Consider the following 22791-nt stretch of genomic DNA (forward strand, 5'->3'; position numbering starts at 1 on the left):
TATAAATCATTACTTATGCAAATCAGGCAAATCAATCCAATGTTCCAGTGAAAATTATTACTTGATAAATCATTCTATTCAACTTAGAATACACGCAGAACACATTATCTATGGTGTTGTATCATGTACAGTTACTTAAAATCTCCACGGCTCCAACAGGCACAACAGACATCTAACAGCCACAGAAGCTAATGTTTCACATTGAGTAGTTTTTCTTTTTCGTGGGGTAATTATAGCTGACAAAAATAACTCTAGTCAAAAGAGACCAGCATATCTAAAAGCCTGATATGAACCATTATCAAAGTACGTTACATGTTACGCTTTGTAACAATCTATTTACATGAAACAGTTTGTTGCCCAGCTTTCAGGCTGTTCCAAATTCCAATCAAGTACCCATGTTGTCAGTTTACCGTTACATTTAGTATGGACATTAGTATGGACAGTATGAAATCATTACAATAAAAAATTATCTTGATTCTTCACTGCCTTACTCCTTGTATTATCTTTTAGATAGATCAGAAATAGTAGCATGATGTTAATGAATCAGCAGACAACTGCATCACTGTGGAACTGGGTCTAGCAATTTAGCCCTACAACTGACAGGCAGCTTCCCACCTCTTGTCAGCTACAGAGATTACCTTCAAGCTGTCAACAAAAATTAAGACTGTTTACTCCTGTGTGCCCACTTCAACAAAGAAACTGAAAGAGAACTCTGAAAAAGCACAACAAAAAGCCAAAAATCACCTAATTCACTCCAAATGGTGATGAAATTTAATATTGGAAGTCCAAACAGTGAGGTGTTAAGTAGCCTCACTAATAAAGCAGTGCTCCAGTATAACCTCCATTTATTTAAAACCTTCACATTCAAGTTCATAAAACATTTACACATAACTGATGGGCTGCAAACATCTCCCAACACTAATAGCACACTTCTGCAAGGTCTTGCAAGATAAAAAAACCACTTGCAAATAGTTTCTTCTACATTTTAAAATATTATTGATCAGTATAAAATTGACATAGCATGCCTGATGGAAGAGTAGCCTCAGTTCTGGAAAAGGTCATGTCCCTCATGAATCTTCAGAGAATTAGAAATGTTTGATGCTATTTTACAGACAGCTAGTGTATTTTGCGTCTAACTTCAGCATTAATGCACCAAGTGGATATTCAGCAATGCTCATGCAGGGATATGATCTAGAAGCAGTGATGGTTCAAAGTGCATCTCCTGCAGTTCTAATCTCAGCTAGGAGGACAGTATTAAGAATCAATCACAACAGGCAGAAGTTTCATTATTAGATCACAAGAACAGAGTAAGAAAAAATCTCTGCACAATATTCTTCTGCAAGACTGTTCACATTTCGCTACAAAACTACCTTTCAGTATTTCACACTGGTCTTTAATGTGACGGAAGAATTCTCATTATGAGGACAGCTGTTGGCTTTCCAGGGTGTCTTCGAATGAGACATGCCAAACAAAAATTGCAATTTCAGTCTTCAAATGAGCAACCCTCACTACAGAGAAAATAACTTGTACAAAGTAATATCCAGAGACTATTATGGGCCTTTAAATACAGGAATTCACAATTAAGGCTGAAATCTTTATTCTACACAGTAAAGTGACGATCTGTTAAATACAAAGCGTGTTGCAAATTATGAGGGAATTGACTTAGCTTTCGTCCTTGCATTTACACCTTTGAAGATCAAGCCTTTAAAATTATTAATCATGTATTCAGTAGTTTGGTCCTGCCACAATTCCTCTTAAATTCAGGTCATGAATATAACATGACATTCAAAACTACATTTAGAATACTTGTGAATTAGAACTGGAGAACTCCAGATAAACTAAGATCTTTCACTTTTAAGTCTGTCCATTAAATGTTAGATGTAAGTGGTGGATATGGTGTTTACAGAAGGTCCCTAAAGGCATCAATACTGTAAGATCAAAGGTGGTGAACCTTCCTAGTTACTTCTTTCAGTAATAAGGGACTGCATGCAGCTGACCTTCCTCCCTCTAACAGTAGAGTTACTGTGTGCAAGCCCTTTGGAAAGCGTAAGATGTACTGAATGGGTGCTTTAAATCCAGGCTCAGGATTAGAAACTCAAAATTCACTGTGTACGCTTAGAACTATACCACACTGCCTCCATAAAGGTGCACTGACAGAGCTTGCTCCTGGCATTTGTTTTTCCAAAGGGCAACTACAAAAGGTAACAGGAACAGAAGTATCAGAACTGTTCCCACAGAAACTGCCTGCTCCCAGCTACAACTTTTCTCTGGAGCACCACATGGTCCCATGACCATATAGAAATCGGGGTATGTGGTTGCATAGTTACAAGCATGCATGAGAGTCTGCAATGAACCCGGCTATCAATAAGAACCCCTAAATTCATTTAGGAATTAGGAGTTCCTTAACACCCCAGCCCCAGAAACAGAATCACAGAATGGTCTGGGTTGGAAGGGACCTTAAAGATCACCTACTTCCAACCCCTGCCATGGCCAGGGAAACCTTCCACTAGACATATATAGACCCTTAAACAAGTTATAAATTGTAGAGAAGAGTCGGTTTCATATTTTTCTTTAAATATACAAAACATACACACATAGACAGGTATCAGTCAACAGCAAATTATTTGTACACCTCTAGTACTATGGAAAAAATCATTACAGTTTTAATAAAGAATCTAGAAACTTTTACATTCAAATCTAGAACTTCTGTAATTCAAACTTTTTACTATTAACCCAGCTCTATCAGAATTACATTATCTAGATGTCTAACTTATGCCCTAGAGAAATTTCAGTTATAGTAAAATTTTAATGTAAAAACCTTAACACTTTCAAGAAAGAGATCTTTTGAAGATTTTACATTGACTTTTAGGAGTTTCTTCTTGCTAGTTAGAAATTACAAACAGAACAAAAGATGTTCTGGACTTTCTTCTTTTCTGTGTAACACCCAAAGGAATGAATCTCTTGGAAAGCATCAGCAGTTAATGGTAATCTGGGTAGTCAAAGTTTGCAGTTACCTTGTACAAGATTAATATAACTAAGAAGGCATCCCATAAGCAGCAAGGGGATAAACTGAATATTCCAAGAGATAGCAAAACACTGTGAGCCATCCAATTTGATTATCCGGAGCAAGAAAGGAAAATAAATGCTTTCTATTATTGCAAAGTGCTATAATGAATATTTTTGAAGTCTAAAATCCCAGCTGACTCGCATCAACTGCTGCTCCCCTTAGCTACCTACTATGCATCAGACCAAATTAATACGACTTCTTACTGAAAGTAATACAAGCCAGTCTGTTTTAAATGCCAGATTTCTTATTCCACTAGAAACACTACAGAACTACAGCTGTACCACAATAATTTTGGAATATGCTTTCTCCATCTCAGCATCTTAAACATAAAGTTGCTGAAATTACTATCAACACTACGTAGAATTCACTTGAGTATAAAAACAAATGCTTCCTCCCCTGAGCAGACTCTTGGGAGTTCTACAGTTTTATATCCAAGACTATTTTCTAAATAGGGTATGGAGAAAAAAACAAATCAAAACCCAACAATATCCAGTGTTGATAAAAAAAATTTCCCCCATCTGGGGAAAAAACAACGACCACCCAAAACCCCAAAAACATACTTCTCTTGGACTTAGGCAGAAAGAAAGAAAAAGAAGCTGATAGAAAGAAAGCACGTACTCACTGAGCTATCAAAAAAAAAAAACCCTTAAAATCTGAAAAGATGCTTCCACTGAAAAAAAATAATGAAAACCACGATTCCCACCATCCTGTTCTCTTTCTCCCAAGGAAGTCCACAAAGAGGAAAAGCAGACAGATTCAGGATCTTTAAAGTCTCAGGACACAGAAAGAAATTCTACTTTGAGATTTGGCTACATTAGTAAGACAGCAAGAAATGGCAAAGTTGGTTTTCAGCAGGCAGGCTTTAGCAATTTAATTCATATTGCTCTCATCAAAAGTAATCTTGCCAAGCTGCTGTTAGTTGTCTTTTTGACAGCTAGGAAAGAATAAAACAAGGTATTTTGACGGTATAAATCTTATTGATATTTGGACTCAAGACTGGGGAGTTTGGTAACCAAAGCTTCCGGTTTCCTGCAAAGGAAACCTTTGATACAAAAGTATCACAAAGTGTATGTTTTTAAGAAAACATCTAAAGAATTACCCTGGAGAAGTAATTCTCTCATCACTTCAAAAGCTGAGAATATAATAAGCCTGATCAGATCTAGTAGAAACTGATAAGAAACAAAATTTCTCCTCCCTCCCCTGGAAAATGTTTTTTCTTTTACTGGAATGGGAAATTCCAGGTCATCCTCTTATGGACAAGCATATAAGAAGTAACAACCCACTCACTGCACTGGTACAGTAAGAGGCAAAGAATTAATGGGGCAGTAATATATGCAAAGAGCTATTCAGATGGCTTATTCACAAGGCACTGGAAGGGATTTAGAGTAGCACTTCTTCCGTATCACAATTTGTACTTTCCCCTTCTCCTCCCTTTTTTCTTACAGTGGAGTATATGGATAAAAAATTATTTTGTGAGAATTTAGGGATTTTGGTTTTGGTGCTTTTTTGTTTGTTTTGGGGTTTTTTTTCCCCATTACCTCTTTTCCTCCCGATTTTAATTCACTGTTGCTTTGCTGCTGTATTTCTAGAAAAGGTAAATTTTTTTAAAAACAGCATGGCATAAGGAAGAGCCCGGGAATTAAGAAATCCTGTATGCCAGCTGCTAGCCAAATACTGCTGTGCTGGATTAGGAACCTCCTGTTTCTGCATCTGAGGACTATAAATATTATGACCTTCTCCCCTCAGTTCATCAACTTGAAGATTTAATCAATATTCACTTCAACAGTCTCTGCAATACATCTATAATGAAACATTAAACCTCTTCACACTCAAAACTTGGTCTCTGTTTCACAGATGGAGAACTTAATATGCAGTAAAGACTTCTTCATCTATTTACCAAAACCCCATGAAACAAAGCAAATCCATACTTGGGTGTTTGCTAGGAATATTATTCAAGACTACAATACTGAAATCTGATTGGCTTTAGATCTTAATTTATGTCATTGATTAACCATAAAATGTCTGATTTGCAAGATACCATTGATCATTTTTATTTGGCAAGTGATTTGTAAAACCTACCCTGTTACATTACAAAACTTACCCTGTTACATTATAAGGCATTTTTTAATTTTCACGCACCCTGGAGTCTTTTCTTCTTTGCTGATTTTTTTCATTCTGTACTGCCGAATCTCTCGTACCAATGTATAAAAAGCATCCTCCACTCTCTGCATTGTAAAACACAACTCCTTAAAAACTGCTTCATTAACAATCATGAGATACTGCGACACCCATGGCACAGCGGATAAGAAACACAACAAAACCACTGAAATTATGAGCTTTACTTGAGAGAAATATATGGATCCCATTAAAATATTTAAAATGCTGGGCTTGCACATTTGCTGCTTGATAAATTGTTTTTAACGCAAGCAAAAGAGAAACACTCAAAGAATTTCTTGATTACCAATTTTTGTGAATATCTATGCTTCAAGCCCTCCTATTTTTTGTGCAATGTAACGCTTGGACAAAAAAGAGTAAGGATTATGTTCTTCCATTGCATAATTCCACTGCACTGAAATGCTTGCGTTACTGAATCTTTTCACACATTTTTGTGGGCATGGATGTATTTAGCAGCACAAAACCTTGTTAGATTGTTAACTGGGGGTTACTTATAAACACACACAGTTAACCACCTATTTTCACTTCCTAGGCAAAGTGAGAACCTATTGCTGTTTGGGCAGGCAAAGAAAGTATGCTCACTTCTGTTCTTTATGCAGGGTGTACTTTCTTTACAAAAACCTGTGAAGAAACTAACAAAGTATAAAAGAAGTCTAACCAGGCAATTTCCTAAGAGGTTACAAGGAAATAAAATCTTCTGAGAATACTAAATTTTAGGCAATATTGGTTTTAAAGCTATTTACTTTATGTTATTAAACTTAGGAAAAGGGATATTTGAGTTACGGCAAAGTGCTTTTAATAAGTACCTGAAGTATATTATATTTCAGAGCAACTTTCAAAAGTAATTACTTCTTATAACTATGGATGTTATTCTTCCATGCAGAAAAAGCAATAGTTAGTTATTATCACATTTAAGAGCCTGGGTCACATCAACCTTCAAGGCACACCTAATCTGTTCTCTCTGGGCCTGCCTCTGGCAACCAAGAGGGTCCCATAATAAGAACTAAGTGCAAACAGCCTGTGAATTTCTCCTGCTCACATTTTTTCTTTGGTTGAGGAGAGCTCAAGTATTCCATGTATGACAGAGAGCTATGTATTTTCCTTCTCTGGTCTCACACCCTACCTTTCTGCAGATCTGTGCTTAGGCCACCTGTATATGATGATCCATAAGCATTTAAAAAAGTATGAAGACTGAAGTTTAAGCAAAGAGAAGATAAAGAGGTAGAGCACCAGCTTTAAATTATTTTAAATTGACTATATCTGTACATTAACTTAAAAATTTAGACAAATCTGTGGGGATGTTCTTATAACAAGATACAATATGTTTAGCTGCAGCTTTTAAAGAGGAGAGGAAATCTGCCTTACTGTAAAGCTCATTGTCTCCTCAGCCAGATCAACAGGGCTGTTAATTTAATACAAACTCATTATTTGAAAATAAAACCAGAACAGACTGATGATTGTGGAAAACAGTACAACCATTTAAGCCCCCAAACTTTATTACCACCCAATGCACAATCTGGGCTTTTATTTGGCAGAATTTCCATACTTTATCTTTCCAACCCATCTTTATCTTATGCACTTAACAGCAATAGATAACATTTACTGCAACAGTTGTTGGGTCATTTTGCATGACCTGTGCCATAGGTTATGTTGAAGACTCATTCTTAAGAATGCTGCTGCTTATCTGCTCTTCTGAACTACAGCCACTTGAATTTCAAGATTAATTAGATTTATTTCTTGGACTGTATTTCTTTGTTATAAATGATATGTCCTGTTAGGATGTACTGAAGTATGGACAAGACAATAAGTCTTACATCCCAGGTCTGAGAATTTGCAAAATGTGAGAAAAGCTATTTAAAAAACCCAGCAAAACCCAAGTAAAGCTCATATTTTCATGTTTTCCTGGAAGGAGGAAACAGTAAACACCAAGAAGGTGCTATGTGCCAAAGCACAGGCTGTACAAGAATCAACATTTTTGTAAATCTACTGTTTTGCAGTAGAAATACATAATTTGATTATGGAGCTTTCACGTGAATAATTAGATAACAATTTTTCAGTCAATGTTTGTTGCCAGCTTTCCCATCACCATTGAAATGCAGTTTGCTTTAGCAATGCAGAGAGAGGGAGAGACACAGAGAAAAGAAATTGCTACCACTGCCACCACCAAGAATAGCCTTATGGATCCCCTTATGAAATAAGGTATTCTGAAAGAAAATCTGTGCAGAGACACATTTGCTAATGTCATTAGCACAAGGTGACATTTTAAAGAGCCAGGTACCAGTCTTATAAACTTAAGAAGTCATTTTAAATACCAATTTCTTTTTAAATTCTTCAGTATTTTTTCCTTAAATTAGTATGGACCATATCTCTAAAATATAATTAACCAGTTCTATTAGCTGTCAGAACTGGAAGCAAAAATACCCTTTGGCAGGTATTAAAAACTTCAAAATCTAAACAGCCCCAAGAACCCATGACTTTGAGGCAATGTTTTCAGGATGCTTTTGACTCCTAGGAGACAGCCAAACATTCGATTTAAAGTATGACTATGTGCAAAGAAAGCCTATTTCAAACACAAACAGGAATTTTCACATGTTCTGCTTCTGTAAATAGTGTTTAAAAGAAACTAATGAAAGTTAGCTTTGATATCTCAAAAGTGTTCTGTGTCCACCTTTATACACTTTGTAGGAGTTGGTCTCTTAAAACCAACTGTTAGACAAATAAAGTAAAAAGCTATTCATTTAGCTTTTAGGGTTAGCAAAAAGATTTCTATTCACTTCCATAAATGCACTCCCAACATAAAACTTCATAATGGTAGAGTCAGCTTAGCCAGTACTGGAGAATACAAACCTGCAAAAATCTACTCGCTCAGGCAACATTTAGCTTATAGGTTAAGGGTAATTTTTTGCTGTTTCTAAAACAGATCTAATACTTCAAAGGACTGTTTGAAAACAGCTACTAGAACTGAGCCACATGCAAAACCTCCATTAATATGGAGAGTGAGGGGGTGTTAAGCTGATTGTGTCATCTTACAGTGGTTAAATACCAAACATACGTCAGTAAATTCATATTAAATACTGCACAAAATTACAATTAAAGTCAATCTCTCCAAAGGTTAAGTGCTGTCCTACCTCAGTGCACATGTATCCTCTTTTTGCTGCACCTATTTATCTCTACATCAGGTATGTAACAAACCTGCTTCCTGAGCATCCTGGAGTAATTTTTTTCTTGGGCCCTTGTTCTTGGGAAGGACTAAGGTTTTCTGGAAACGTTTTACCTTACACCAAACTAGCAACATGGAAAAACTCAACTCACGTTGTGAAGTCTGACAAAATTTTAACTAATTGAAAACAAAGTTTTAAAGTGGAACTTGCACACATGACCCACATTAAAAATTGCTTGGAGTAAAACACAGAATAGTATCATTAAACACATACAACAAATCCCTAAAAACTTGGCAAGGTGGTTCAAGCAAACTGTCTTTAAGGTATCAGTTATTCATGAATCTCAATGAGATGTAGGAATGCTGTTCTGTAAATACTGCACTGATTACTTCAAACCAGGCACAGGTTCTCAACTTACTTTCATCTCAAATTTGGGGCCTAACCTATTGTACATCGGACAGCTGAAATAACTGTAATGCTTTTTTAACAGCATCCTCGTGATTTAGGTCAACTTCATTAAACACTTCAGAGTCTGTTTAAGGATATATTCTCAATGAGACCTAATGCTTTGGGGTATCCTTTACAATGCTTACAATAATGCCTATTTATCTGCTTTGCCTTTGAATTCAGTTCTAGCAGGACAGTCAAAATGTTCCAAGGAAAACAAAATTCTACAGTCAAATCACATTTGGGGTACAGCCTTACAGCTTTTCCTTGTGTAACCTGCAGGCAAATGGAAGGCAGTAAGGAATGCAGGATGCAGCCTTGGCAGGGATAAATCAGGTTTGCCTCTCATCTCTCATTGATACTATTGATAATACTGGGAGCCATATGCTCATGTGGAAAGGGGAGAATTTAAATTTAAAGCTTATGTCAAACAGAAAAAAGCAAAAACAGCTATCAAAATAAACTTCAAAAAAATCACATCCTTCTGCATAAGGATTGTGAAAGAGTAAGTGTCACTGATGCAAAGGACAAGTTTAAGTGATGCACATGCCTTGCATTTAATAGAAGTGTCTTTGCAATCAAGGGCAACAACTTCCCATTTTCATCTTCCATTTCCTTCCCCAGAAACCCTCCTCATTCAATCTGAGCTCCAGCAGAAGTGGGGCTTGAGGAAGGGCTAATGCAAGGACTGGAACAGGTTGCCCAGGGGGGTTGTGGAGTCTCCTACGTTGGAGATATTCAAGGCCCGGCTGGACAAGTTCCTGTGTGATGTACTCTAGGTTACCTTGCTCTTGCAAGGGGGTTGGACTAGATGATCTTTTGAGGTCCCTTCCAACCCTTGGGATTCTGTGAATCTGTGGGGGCTCCTTCAAGAGGGCATTAGTGCTGCTGTTTCAGTGTGGTGGGAGGTACGTACAAGAAAGGAAAAGAAGGTTCCTACTTCTAAATATTCATGTCAGACCTTCTACAGACTCCAGAAGTTACCAGACCACAAGGTACATCTGCTCATACCTGGAAGATCTGAATGTAACCAGAGATGACCAAGTATTTTTATTTGCTTATTTTTAGCCAAGGACTGAATTCTGACCAGTAGAAATATAGTCTATAGGCCACATGGAGCTCACAAAATGGTTTGAATCTCCTACTTCAAAAGGTTACTTTGGAAGAAGGTGTATATACATGCACAATCTTTTTATGACAGTGTGACTTAAAGATCATAATATGTAAACGCATATGTATACACAAGCACACATACAAATACAGGTGATCTTGCTGTAATTAAAGATCAGGTTCTTCCTCCAATCCACTTTTCTCTTCTCAAAAATATTCTAATAATGCAGCATCTTATGAAGCGGTTTCATAACACATTATGAACAGCACTATGAAAGAACCAGCAACCATACCTAGTGGTTCTAACTTTTAGAAGCCAGCATTCTCAAAAGAGTGTATTAGGCATCTTTATTTTATAGTCCATGAGACACCTTTAGGGACTCCTTAAATGCAAAGTGTATAAAGCTCAGCTTTGAAAAACAAAAGTCAGATTCTTTCTGTAACACTGTAGTTCTTGAGGTGCCAAAAGAAAAGTTTCAGATAAAAGTAGTCAAATTACAGACAGCTCATATACAACTGATCTATTGTACTCTGAAACAAGTACAAACCTCCTTAAGCAGACCTCTTAAAAAGTCTGAAAGATAAAAAAAGCAGATACTACTTTGTGTAAATAAAGATTATAAAACTGAAGTGGTGATTGAGCATATTGATTTAGTAATGGCTAGGCATGGTGGGGCTGCTTGTCAGAGTAAACCGCAAGGGAGCTGGGGAGAAAAAATTTCTGAAAATACATCATCACATCACACTTTTATTAAAAAGTGGCTATACAAAAGGAATGTTTCCCCAACAAAGCCTAATGCTCCGTGAAACAGGCTGAACAGAGTAAAATCTAGATTTAAGTACAGAAGTTTTTACAATAGGGGCGGTAAAATACTGGAAGTGGCTGCCCAGAGAGGTGGTGGATGCGTCATCCCTGGAGACATTCCAAGGCCACGCTGGATGTGGTTCTGGGCAACCTGATCTAGTTGAAGATGTCCCTGCTCACTGCAGGGGGGTTGGACTAGGTGAGCTTTGAAGGTCCCTTCCAACCCAAACTATTCTATGATTCAAACCTCAAACATAATTTCAGAGTTCCTCCTTTTTTATCCTAACATCTCAATGACAACCACCTTCCAATACAGAAAATACCAAATACAGGACCTTCCAAACAAGAACACTGTATTTATTCAGTCCACTTATATGCCATATTCTTTGGAATGCTCTCGTGGCCTAATTTATTCTCAGCCATTAAAGCCGTGCAGTTACTTTTCTTAATCCTACCTAACAGAGATTTTCTCTATTGCCAAAAGTCAGCATTCCTTTGATTCCTCTGGAAAATTTTACCAATTAGTCCGTGTTTCAGCTTGTCAGAAATTTGAGCAGGTGTAGCAAATTTTCACTAATAAAATATTCATTTCTTATATACAGGACAAGTTATTTCTGGATATGAGGAAATTCTGCTAAGTGATGCATCTGAATCTATTTAGCAGTTACACTGACCTGTTACTCAAATTGTAGTGTTCTGCTCTTAACTTGCCACCTCCTGCTACAACTAATTTGTGATTTATAACTTGCACATAACTTTTGACTGTGGAGAGTACAAGTTATTCAGCCATTCAGGCCTGATGAATTTGTACTAATAGTAAGTCTTTACTCTTAAAAGAAAACCCACAACCAGCATTTTTCAAAAAGAACGCTTTCTTTCAGAAGTACAGAACCAGTTTCATCTCTTACCTGTAGAGCTTGCCTTCTCCTGAATCCAGAGCTTTGCACCTAAACCTTGAAAGAAGCACTGAAAGGACCCTAACAGCTGCCTCTTTCACCTGTACCAGCTGTGTGCAATAAACCAACAGGGAGCTCTAAAGTCTTAGAAGAGTATTAGTCTACACAAGCAATTAATCCAGTCATTTCAAAAAAGACTTATGGTCAATTGCTTAACTATAAAAAGGGATATCAAGCATGTCCCATTAACACTGAATCAATTCCTTTTGTTATTAATGAAAAGACTAAAACCAAAATAAGCTAATTTGCTGTTTGTCTGCTTAATCCTCTTGCTGAGGAAAAAAGCAGCATTTCACCTCTCAGTACAACTGGTTTTCATTCTGTTAAAACCTATCAGAACATTAAGAATGCTGCAACTGTCTGACAATGGAGAGTAGTGGCAGGCCAGGTCTCATGCTTCAAGTTTGCGCAGCTGAAGCAAATCAGTCATTAATAAACAAGTACCAGTTGTCAGTGAGTTCGCAGAAAGAAGAGACACCACAGGAATTTCTGTTCTGGAGAAATATATCTATTGGTATGACAAAGCAATTGTCAATGCCTAGAATAGTTATAAATAAATAATTCAGATGAGAGTTCTGCATTTGTTTCTGGTAAGTTTTGAGCTTTACCTGTCTTGTTTTTGCTGATGTTTCAATGAAAGGAATTCCATAACTTCTTGCTAAATCCTGAGCTTGTTTTGTATCTACTGTTCTGGAAGGCAAATCACATTTGTTTCCTACTAGCACCATTGGGACATCTTCAGAGTCTTTGACTCTCTTTATTTGTTCCCTAAAAAGAAAAAAAAAAAAAAAGACTGTATTTAACAGATATTAGTGTATTTAACGATTTTAAAACAATGAAAGACTCCATCATCATTCTGTATGTTAGTTTCCTACACATACACTATTAGAAGACATCAAAAAATAAACTGACCAATCCTGTCACTCTCAAGTTTATCACCTTATTTAAAAAAAAAAGAAGAGAATATTTTGCAAACTTCTGCAAATTTTATATTTTTTAACAGCTAGTGCCAGAACAAGCCTAAGATGCTCTGACATAAATCTTACTCTTACTTCTCACAGTCAGTATTCAGAATACTCAGTTCATTTGCCAGCATGAAACACTTATCAAAGCACTATGCCTGTTGTCTCAGTTTTGGTTTGGAGGGGGTGGGGATGGTGTGTCTTCTTTTTTGTTTTATTATTAAAGACAGCATTACAAACTCTGCATTTAGACAGGGATTTTTAAACTCTGAAGACCACCAGCCTAGTTCTCTACAAAGAGAGATTTGGTAAGAGGGCCCTTTCAACCACTGGTCAGAAAACATCTTGAAACACTAGTTAGATGTGCTTGTCAAAAATCTCAAATAACAATCGTTCATTTCATTACTTTTGCCTTCCCAAATAATCTGGCAGTATGTTCCTTAATTAATATAATCACTGGGTTTGGTTATTTATTCATAAAGCCTTCAGCTTCAGTCTGAAAGGTTATCCACAGGTGTGTGAATGCACAGTAGAAACTCCAGCGTTCAACTCACAACATTCTTTGAAATTAACTGGGAAGGACTTCTTACGCAAAAAGCAACTGACTTTAAGAAATGAAAATTCCACATGAAAACCTCTGGGCTCCTTTCTTTTACATTAGCATCTACCTTATTTTTGGCCTTCTTCCTCTACAACCAGAGGGAAACCACTTGTAAAAATCCGGTGAGATAATGAAGACAAGGTTACAGTTTTTCTGAGAGCAACAGTTTCTTTCTAATTTGTCGCCCCTACTGTGCTCTTACATGGTTTTTTTTGGTTGGTTGGGTTTGGTTTTTTGTTTTTTGTTTTTTTTTTTTTTTTGGGGGGGGGGGGGTTGGGTTTTTTTTTTTTAAAATCACCAGTACCAATACATTCAGTTAGAAAATTTTATATATAATGAAATTTATACAAAAGCTGCCTAGCTCAATTTAAATATAAAAAAGAAACAGTCTCAAAGAAGGTGCCCACATTCTTAACACTCCTCTCTCCCTGCGTTAGTATGCAGCAGTTTTGCCCCTCTCATTTGCAACAGCACTCTCCTGATCCCACAGCTGCTCCAGGGAGATAAGCCAGCAGTAAACTATTTTTGTAGGTAGGCATTTACCTGTTTAACTACTCACATCAGCACACTGTGCAATCAAATGAGCTGACCTGCTGGCATACAGGAGAAAATGAAACTATGCCATCAGGGCAGTTGCACCTGCTGACTTTGATTACCCTGAACTACCATGGCATCCCACCTTAAATGTGGAACTGTAACTTCTATTTGTAACAAAAATATGTAACTTTGGCTTATAAGTAGATGTGAGGTTTGCGGTAACGGTGATAGCAGATCACTCCTCCACCATATGGTGACATGGATCTGACAGCATTATAAATGCCTATGAATAGCTTAGCATTAGCTGTTTGGAACTGATCTTAAACGGATGCTGCCAAACTCAACAGTCATCGGTGGGATTTGCATTGCGTTCTAATACACAAGGAGAATTCAGTATAATAGTAAGCTACCGAGTTATAAATGAGCTGGTACAGTAATTACCAGAAACTGCTTCTTTTTCTACATTAGTGTAGCTGACAACGAAAGCACGAGTTGAAATTTTTAACTAATTATTAAGATAACAGTGAGTATGAAAAAACTAGTAACAGGTTGGTTTTAGCAGTCATCCTGGAGCCCTGACTTTGTGTGTGTCTGCTCTTCTTAGGTGTCAGGGCTCACACATGTTACTCTTCCACTAGTATTTCCGCTCCACTCCCAGAACAAAAGCTAGCAACTGACATTATTGTCTGTACAATTTCAATTGGATCAGTTTTGCCATCAGTGCACACAATTTTATGTGTGGAATGGGCAGAGTCTACCTTTAGATAAGTCTTCACTATGAATAGGCAGAAGCACTAAGTCACATTAGTTAATGCAAGAATAACTTTCAGGTGTTTTGTCTGCCTAACTTGCAAACGAGGCAGCAGATCTTCAGATCACCGAAAATTCCAGACCTACAAATCCACAAATAATTCACTAATTTGCAAGTTTCCCCTTGGATGCCATGTCATAAGAAACCATTCTATTATCCAGTGGAAGAGCAAGCAACCTGTCCACTTAACACAAGAGTTATTTGATTAACTTTCAATATACACACCTATAATGGTGAATATCTTCGAAAGACTTTGTATTGTTTATAGCAAACACACACAAGAAGCCTTCCCCTGTTCTCATATATTGGTCCCTCATTGCACTGTATTCTTCTTGACCTGCTGTATCAAGAATATCCAAGAGACAAGTTTCTCCATCAATTACTACTTGCTTCCGGTAGGAATCCTAAGAAAAGGAAAACATGTACAGCTTGGTTAAACACAAACAAATAAAATTTCAAACACCTGTAACTCAATTAAAGTTGTCTATTAGTAGCCAAGCATGACTGAAACACTTAAGAATTAAAATCCAACTTCACAGACAGTCAAGTAAGAGTAGGAAAATAGTGTCCCAATTTTACATGTATACAGTAAAATCCAGAAGTGGGAAGAGCACTGAAAGACATGATCTTTCTGTATTCCAGTTCTTTAGTGACTAATAGTTCATGTGCATACACACACAGAAAAAGGGCAGTGTTCTTATTTTGCACAGAAGGACAAAAAGTACGTATTGGATCCAGATCAAAAGCATCTCCCCTTTGTCTCTGTTAAGAAAAAAAACTGAAGAAACCAATAATCCTGATTTTAAAAGGATTGACTTCATTTAAGCTTATTCAATTTACCAGTTCTTTTTTTCCTAAGTAAAACTTGACTTTCATTCTACGGATGGTTACAAAAGCACTGTGCTGCAACAATGTCCAAAGTAATAAACCAGAAATAATACACAAGTAAGACAACTCCAAAAATCTATGCGACCAGAAGGGAAATGGAGCATAAAAAGCCTTCAGTGTTTGGGATAGGAAATCTGTTTTGTGTGCCTAAGTAGATGCATACAGTCATATTTGTTATTAAGTTACCAAAGTTGAGATGATATATTTGAAGTTCAAGTTTTTTAGCCACGACAGACCAATAGAGTTGTATAAAAGCCCAGACAGGTTGCTTCAGAGATACTGAAACAAATTATTTCAATACTGTCAATTCAAAGTTTTCAGGTAACTGATCCAAGTGGCTAAAATCTGTACAAAGCACCAAGCAACTAGATCTTAATGTCCACTTACAGCTCTTTTTGGTGCTAGGCTGCTATGAGTACATGGGTTTAGTGATAAGAACATAAGCATTATTTTCCCCAATAACTTCTATAAACATCCATATAGTTGAAATAAAAAAATGTCAACAGCTTTGAAAACAGGTCATCGAATAGTACTGTGAATTATTCTCAGTAAAGAGTACTTACAACAAATAAAAGGTATAAACACAGAATCTTGGTATTACCTTTCAGATCCCTTAGCTGGATATTAACACAATATTGCTGCTGTTCTTTTTAACACTATACAGAAACGAATCTAAGCTACTGTGAAGAGAATTAAAGAATTAAAGTTGCAATTCTAGCCAACTGCAAGACCTATTTAGAATGACCTTCCTTCCTTTGTACCCATTTTAGGGCACAGTACACCTACTCCTGTGTGCTTTCTATATATTTGTATTTTTACAAAGGGCTCTCTTTCCTGTTGCTCACACTAAAAAGCAAGCAGGAAATAATTGTATAGAATCAGTATCTTAAACTAAACAAACTCTATAATCACACATTTATCTTCAGCCTGGATGACATTTAACAGTATCAGGTAAAACAACATTAACTGTTTACCTTAAAGATAAAAGTTTACTTCCAATATGATTTTGGATATATTTATTTCACAGAAGTGCAAATTCAGTGTTCAAGAAGTAGGTAACTTCAGAAACCTGTAAGCCACGTTTAAATATTGATATAGACGAGACAAACAAGTTCCAATGTGTTTGAAAATAAGGTTAATATTCTATCTTATTGCTTAATCCGGAAAAAACAAAACAAAGGACACTTTTTTTTTTTTCCAATTCACTTAAATTCAACAGTAGATTCCCCCATGTCCTATGTTACCTTTATCACAGTTCACAGTGAAGTATTAGCTTCTATCACAATCCTCGGCATATTTACAAACCTTTCCTTCTCTCCTCTTGCAATTTGACTGCTAGTTTAAAAATATGAAAAACAGTTCTTGAAAAGCCTGTATTATTCCTTTACATCTTAGCACTTCAAAGGAAAAGAAACTCCCCTCAACTGAGCTCTAAACAAAGGCTTTAAGTAATTTTCATCAAAGAAAATTTTTTAGAGAAGAAAATCACTTTTAAGAACTGTTAGCTTTAGCATGCCTAGCATGTTAGCAGTAGCAGCAAAGATGTACCAGCATAAAGCACAGCACAGGTACAAAAAGAAGGAACCCTTGTGATAATAGCCATTTTGCCCACTTCTAGTGAGAAAATTTTGTCACTAACTAGAAACGGGATTTGAGGCAGAAGAAAAAGACAGACATGAGAGAGAAAACTCAAGCTTATTACTTCCTTCCAAGCTACCAAAATAATAAACACTTTGCTTTTTTGTGTCCCCCTCTTTTTCCCCCTGCAAAACATCAAACCTGAGATCACATTTGTCACTGTAGGAAAGAAAACTGAAGCACCCTATTAAAACCTCAGGCTACTGGGACTGCCAACCCCATCATAGCGAGCACCAGTGTAAATACAGCCAAGATAACATTTGTTTATTTAAGTGTTACCATACTGTAAAACTTTTAAGTCCTGCAAAACAGAACACAGGACGTCACAAAGTTACAATGCTCTAGTACCTGTGGCACTTTTGTTTCAAGACATCATTGCAGAACTCAAATGACCAGACTCCCTTCCAACAACAAAAATCCTCACCAGCCTTCTAATCTATAGATTTCAAAATTTATAAAAATCCGGTAGCTTTACTGCACATTGGGAGATTTGCAGTGATAAATGCCATGAGGAAACAATGAAGAAGCATCCAGTATAAGGCTATTAAGTAAAAATAAAATGCAAACGAGAGCATTAATATAGAAGCAGTACTTGATTCCAAACACAAATTTGCAGGTTTTCCCCAGTATACTGACTCAGCATATCTATATAAAAATGTTTTGATTTCATTAATCATTTAACCTGCTTTTATTGGCCTTTCAGAAGCCTTAAAAACCAGCATGAATTACAGTAAAGGAATAATTATTCCATCTATTCCCAAGCACTAATAAGAAAATGCAATAGGAGTCTCAGCTATATGCTACATATGGAATTTATCTAAAACATGTCCCACTGCTTAATAAATCCTACCTAAGCCAGTAGCCATTATTTTGTAAAAATCCTCATTACCAGTGATTTTATGTTAAAATATCACAGCTACTAAAAATAAGCTATTACTAAATACTGGTGGAAGTTTCACAAGTGCATAGGTCATTTAAGAACATAGACTTAAATATCAGTATTCCTAAATCAGCCATGGGATTTTGCTAATCCAATTGAAAACCCTCTACCAGGCAACTAGCAAAGCTGTTCTTTCTCTAGACCATGTAAAAGATGACGTATATTTAGAACTAAAACATGTTGAAGCTGTACATAATAATAATAAAAAAAAAATTCAAAATTTATTTGTGATAGCTTGTGATAAGATTTAACAGGCCTCGTCCAGTAGAGGGCACTAGTCCAACTGTTCTGTGTATTAGAAACGCAGATTTACAAGGGTAATGTACACACAGTTAAATAAAACACTTAAAAAATTACATGGCTGTAAATCTATGCTTAGCATCTACCTCAAGTAAGATATGAAATCGTGAAACATATATAAAGCTTATACATTTGACTAACAGTAGCCACCCAAATATACACTGATTTTAATTTCTCCCCCTGCCCCCCATCATCTGCTATGCTCAGATATCAAACAACCACTATATTTTTCCCTCTCCAACTGCATCATGTCTTCACAACATGAGAATTTTAGAAGTGCTGAGTTTTGTTTGGTTAACCACAGGAAAGACTTAAAATTGTTCAATAACTGTGTAGTTGTGGAATCCATCATATATAACAAACACTGAACTATCTTCTCCATCTATTCCAAAATATTTAGCTTTATTATTTATCTGCCAGGGAAAGTAAGTATTTTGGCAACAGCTATATAGCAATGAAAGAAACAGTAGTAAGTGAGAAACTACTGAACTGTCTTAACTGTTGTTATTTACCAGTAAAAGCAACTTTAGCTTTATTTCCTCATACTGTATAAAAGCCTCTCTACAGCTATTGTTCTTTGATCAGCCCTACCACCCCAACCAGATCTATACAGGAAGCACAATCAAGCAACTCTTTTCAGCTGAACAGGATCCTGCTCAAGCAAGGGCTTGGTCATTTAAACCCAATTTAAAAGCCCACTCTCTGCAACATGTTTGTCACTCCAAATCACATTTCACTCATAACAACTGAATTATTTCTTCCCTACAAGCTTACCTACCAGATCATAGCACTGCGACTGCACACAAGGAGATTTACCATATAAGTAGGAAGATAAAGCCTCCATCCTCAAGGTCTCAGAAGTTAGAAGACAATGTTAACTAGTACTCAGACAAGAAGTTGTAGGAGTTGCAGAAGATTAATACTGTTGCATGCAACAAGTTGTGGATGCTGGTAAAACTCATTAGGTTAAAGGTTTCTGATTCTGGACCACGCCACAGTGTTACAGTCATCCTGCACACTAGAGAGTAAAAGACACAGTTCTAGGATTTTGGGTTCTTTCTATGAGGAACTGCATTTTCATCTTGTAAGTCTGCATTAGAATGTATTTGGTATTCCTCAAAATATTAAGCTTGTTGATTATCAAAATCCCTTAAGTGATTCAGGAATACTGGCAATTGAGGTTTTGCGCTCCTTGTTTACACAGTTCTGGCTTCATATGACAACTCAGAACATAGAACCTCCACAGTACTTTTTTTAATGCATAAACAAAACACACCTCCAACCTCAAAGAAACCCAGATCATTATGACAAGTATTAAAGACCAAATACTCCAAAGTTCCTTTTGCAGGAAAAAGTAAAATCTAATTTTGCTTCTTCCTCTCTGAGTTTTATGTTTTCTGTTTGTCAAGTGTTTTGGGTGACTGTTGTTACAATTTCATGTCTTTCTACTTGCAAGAGCTGCCCTCCTAGTGGCAAGTCACACACCCTTACTCTCTCCATAGGTCAAACCTTCTACAAGCATACATGAGGCTACTTGGCCATGCAACAGAGGGACAACACAACACACAGGCATATTAATGTAAATGCAAGCCAACACGTCTCTGTTGGGGGCACAGAGGCCTGTACTTCACTGGAGTAAGACATCCTACCACCTCAGGCCACTAGCTCCTCTTGCTTGTGCCTACCTGCAAATGACTACAGAGCTATTTTCCAAGTCACCATTTTAAGCCAAGATTTAAATCTTTGTGATTTACTTCAAGTGAGCTTGGGAAGTGCCTCACTGTATAAACATATAAATGAAGTCATAAGATACAAAGCTTCAGTGCTGGGAACATAAAATTCTTGTGTAACTTACAGTGTCATTTCTACTTTTACATGGTCTGAGGTTATTAAATCCAACAATCCACAGGAGACTTCAGGCAACACTAGTATTTTCCTTATATTTAAAAGGCAGAACTTGCCTGCTCATTAAATACCTTTAAAATATTACAACTTTTAAAGCTTAAATACAACTCCAGATTTTGAGGAACTGTGCCGTGTATTTTAAAGCATCCACTATGGTAGTTATGTCTTTTCTAGGTACAGATTAGGCACTGGTGGTTTTAAAATAAATAAATAAATAATCAAATAAGACCAGGCTCCAAATTCTGCTTCATTCACCATAACATTCCAGGACACATTTTCACTGTGTGAAACAGATCTTAATGATAGAGCCTGAGAAAGCCCGATGCATACGTTTCAGAACTACAAATTTTCACATTTAAGAGGTTGCATACAAATCCATAAAGAGTTTTGCCAAGCATTTTCACGTGAATATGTCAAAAACTTTGTCACAAGAGATCCTAAAAGCATGCATCCAAACTGTCCAACAAAACACAGCAATTAACACCATACTTTAATTGAACATAATTGTTCCATAACCAAATGAAGAAGCACAATTTCTTCTCCAGTGCTGGTCTGATGCTGATCATTACCTTTGAGTGTTTTTTATTATAAAGCCTTGTTCTATGTTTTCGTGGTAACTGTCCAAAAGTACTGAACCAGCATTTTAACTGATAACCACTCCACAAAACGAGTGCAAGCTGATATTGTTTACCTCTATTGTAGGGTCATATTCATCCACAAAGTGATTCTGAATTAGCTGTATCGTCAAGGCGCTCTTGCCTACACCACCAGCTCCAACGACAACAAGTTTATATTCTGTCATTTTTTAGCAGACCTGACGACAAAGAAACCAACATTAAGCAGAGTCGGGCTCCGGCTAATGAAGATGCCGCTGGTGCGTTCTCATTCAGTTTCACGTTCCTTTACTATTACCGGAAAGCAACTCCCTCCCTGAAAGGCAAGACAAAAAGCTGTGAGGGCATGCTGTTTCTCAAACAAAATTATATATAAGAAACATAGCGTGGAGAGTAGGCTGAAAGGCACCGACTACAAAGAGATAAAAGACCCAGAATACACTAAACCCTGCAAGAGGTCAGTGAATATTTCTGGTGGGGCAAAGACGCTGTTCGCCGCCGCTTTCCCCCACCGCCCCGGTGGCTGTGGAGACCTCCCGGATCCGTACGGCAGCCGGGCCAGGTTCACCACAACCGGGGAACCCGCCTCCCGAGGCCGAGCGGCTCTGACGGGACAGGGGCTGACCAAGCACGGCTTCACTTGGCGGCTTCTCCGCCACAGCTGGTCAGGGTCTCGGTGTATTTGCTTTCCCGGGCTGGCTCAGCGGCGGGCCCCCCCCCTACCTCCCGCGGGGCTCGGGGTGCTGCTGCCCGCCCCGCCCCGGCTCCCCCGCAGCAGGCAGCCAGCGATGCGGCCAGGCCGACCAAACTTTCCGGCGCGGCCCGGCGCCTCGGCCCCGCGCACAGCGGCGTGAAGGCTGGGGAGGAGGGGAGGGTGGAAGGAATAAACTGAATGGATCTATGAGGAAAAGGGAGGGTGGGGGTCACTCGGCAGCAGTCGCCGGGCTCCCGGAGGGCGTTGGCCACCTGTCCCACCGCCCCCTCCCGCGGCCGCCGAGCCACCGCCCGCGCCGCGGGGAAGGACGGCGGAGGGGCAGGCGGAGGCTGCTCCGAAGGATGCCGGCGGAGGGGAAGCGGGGCAAGGCGCAACCCTGCGAGCGGCAGCGGGACAGGCGCCGGGAGGTGGCCCCCGCCCTGTTAGCCGGCGTTCCGGCCCCTCTGCAGGGCGACGCCGGGAGGAAGGACGGGGACGCGGGTCGGAGGGTGTCCGGCTCCGGGAAGCAGCACAACTCCCTCCCCACCCCATCTCGAACGGAAAAGAAGGGAAAGAAAGCAAACGCGGCGATTCAGTCCCGGTTCGGTGGGGTATGGGGCAGGGAATAGGCGGTACCTGCCTGGCGCTGCCGCGGGAGCACACCGGCACCTCCCTTGCCCGCCCCGCCGCGACAGCCGCCCCGCGTTCTTTTCCGTCCCGGTCTGAAATGGCGGGGGACGGCGAGGACTGGAGCTGCCGAGGGAGCCGAGCGCCGAGAGGGTGGATGGGTGGATACATGCACTGGAGCGATCGATGCGCTCCGCACTCCCCCGCTCCTTGCGGCAGCGGCGGCACCTCCCTCTTCCTCCTGTCCTCCTCCTCCTCCTCCCGTCGCGGCTGGTTGAGGGGGCGCGGCAGGAGGAGGAGAAGAAGAGCGTTGGGTCCGCCCGTTGCCGGCTCCGACGGGGGGGGAGGTTCTGAGGAGGCGTTTTGTGTTGCAGCGTGAGGGAGAGCTCGTTCGGGAAGTACGGGTTCGAGGCGGGCGAAGGGAAATAAGTACAATTCCAGCGCTTCCTCGCCATTTCCCCTCCGTCGTCGCTGGCGGGGACGCGGCGCGTAACGCCTCAGCTCCTTAAAGCAGGGTGCCGAGGGAAGGAGGCTGAACGGCGGCCCCTCCGGT

The 22791-nt window shown here is 38.8% G+C and overlaps 1 protein-coding gene across 2 annotated transcripts in view; it reads right to left on the bottom strand.

Moving 5' to 3' along the window:
- LOC308231590 (GTPase KRas) overlaps positions 1–22547 on the bottom strand; it is a 54578-nt gene extending 32031 nt beyond the window's left edge. Inside the window, exons 1-5 of one of the 2 annotated variants that reach the window (XM_080637207.1) lie at positions 22248–22547; positions 20995–21233; positions 14858–15036; positions 12330–12489; positions 4246–5292 (exon numbers count right to left, since the gene is read on the bottom strand). In XM_080637207.1, the coding sequence (XP_080493333.1) occupies positions 5173–5292; positions 12330–12489; positions 14858–15036; positions 20995–21105 (570 nt within the window). In that variant the 5' untranslated portion in view covers positions 21106–21233; positions 22248–22547 and the 3' untranslated portion in view covers positions 4246–5172. Of the gene's footprint in view, positions 1–4245; positions 5293–12329; positions 12490–14857; positions 15037–20994; positions 21234–22247 lie in introns of those variants that run through there. The other variant, XM_080637208.1, reaches the window with a different exon arrangement.
- Between the last annotated feature and the right edge of the window lie 244 nt (positions 22548–22791).

This window comes from Psittacula echo, assembly GCF_963264785.1.
Source record: "Psittacula echo genome assembly, chromosome: 1".
Taxonomy (NCBI): Eukaryota; Metazoa; Chordata; class Aves; order Psittaciformes; family Psittacidae; genus Psittacula; species Psittacula echo.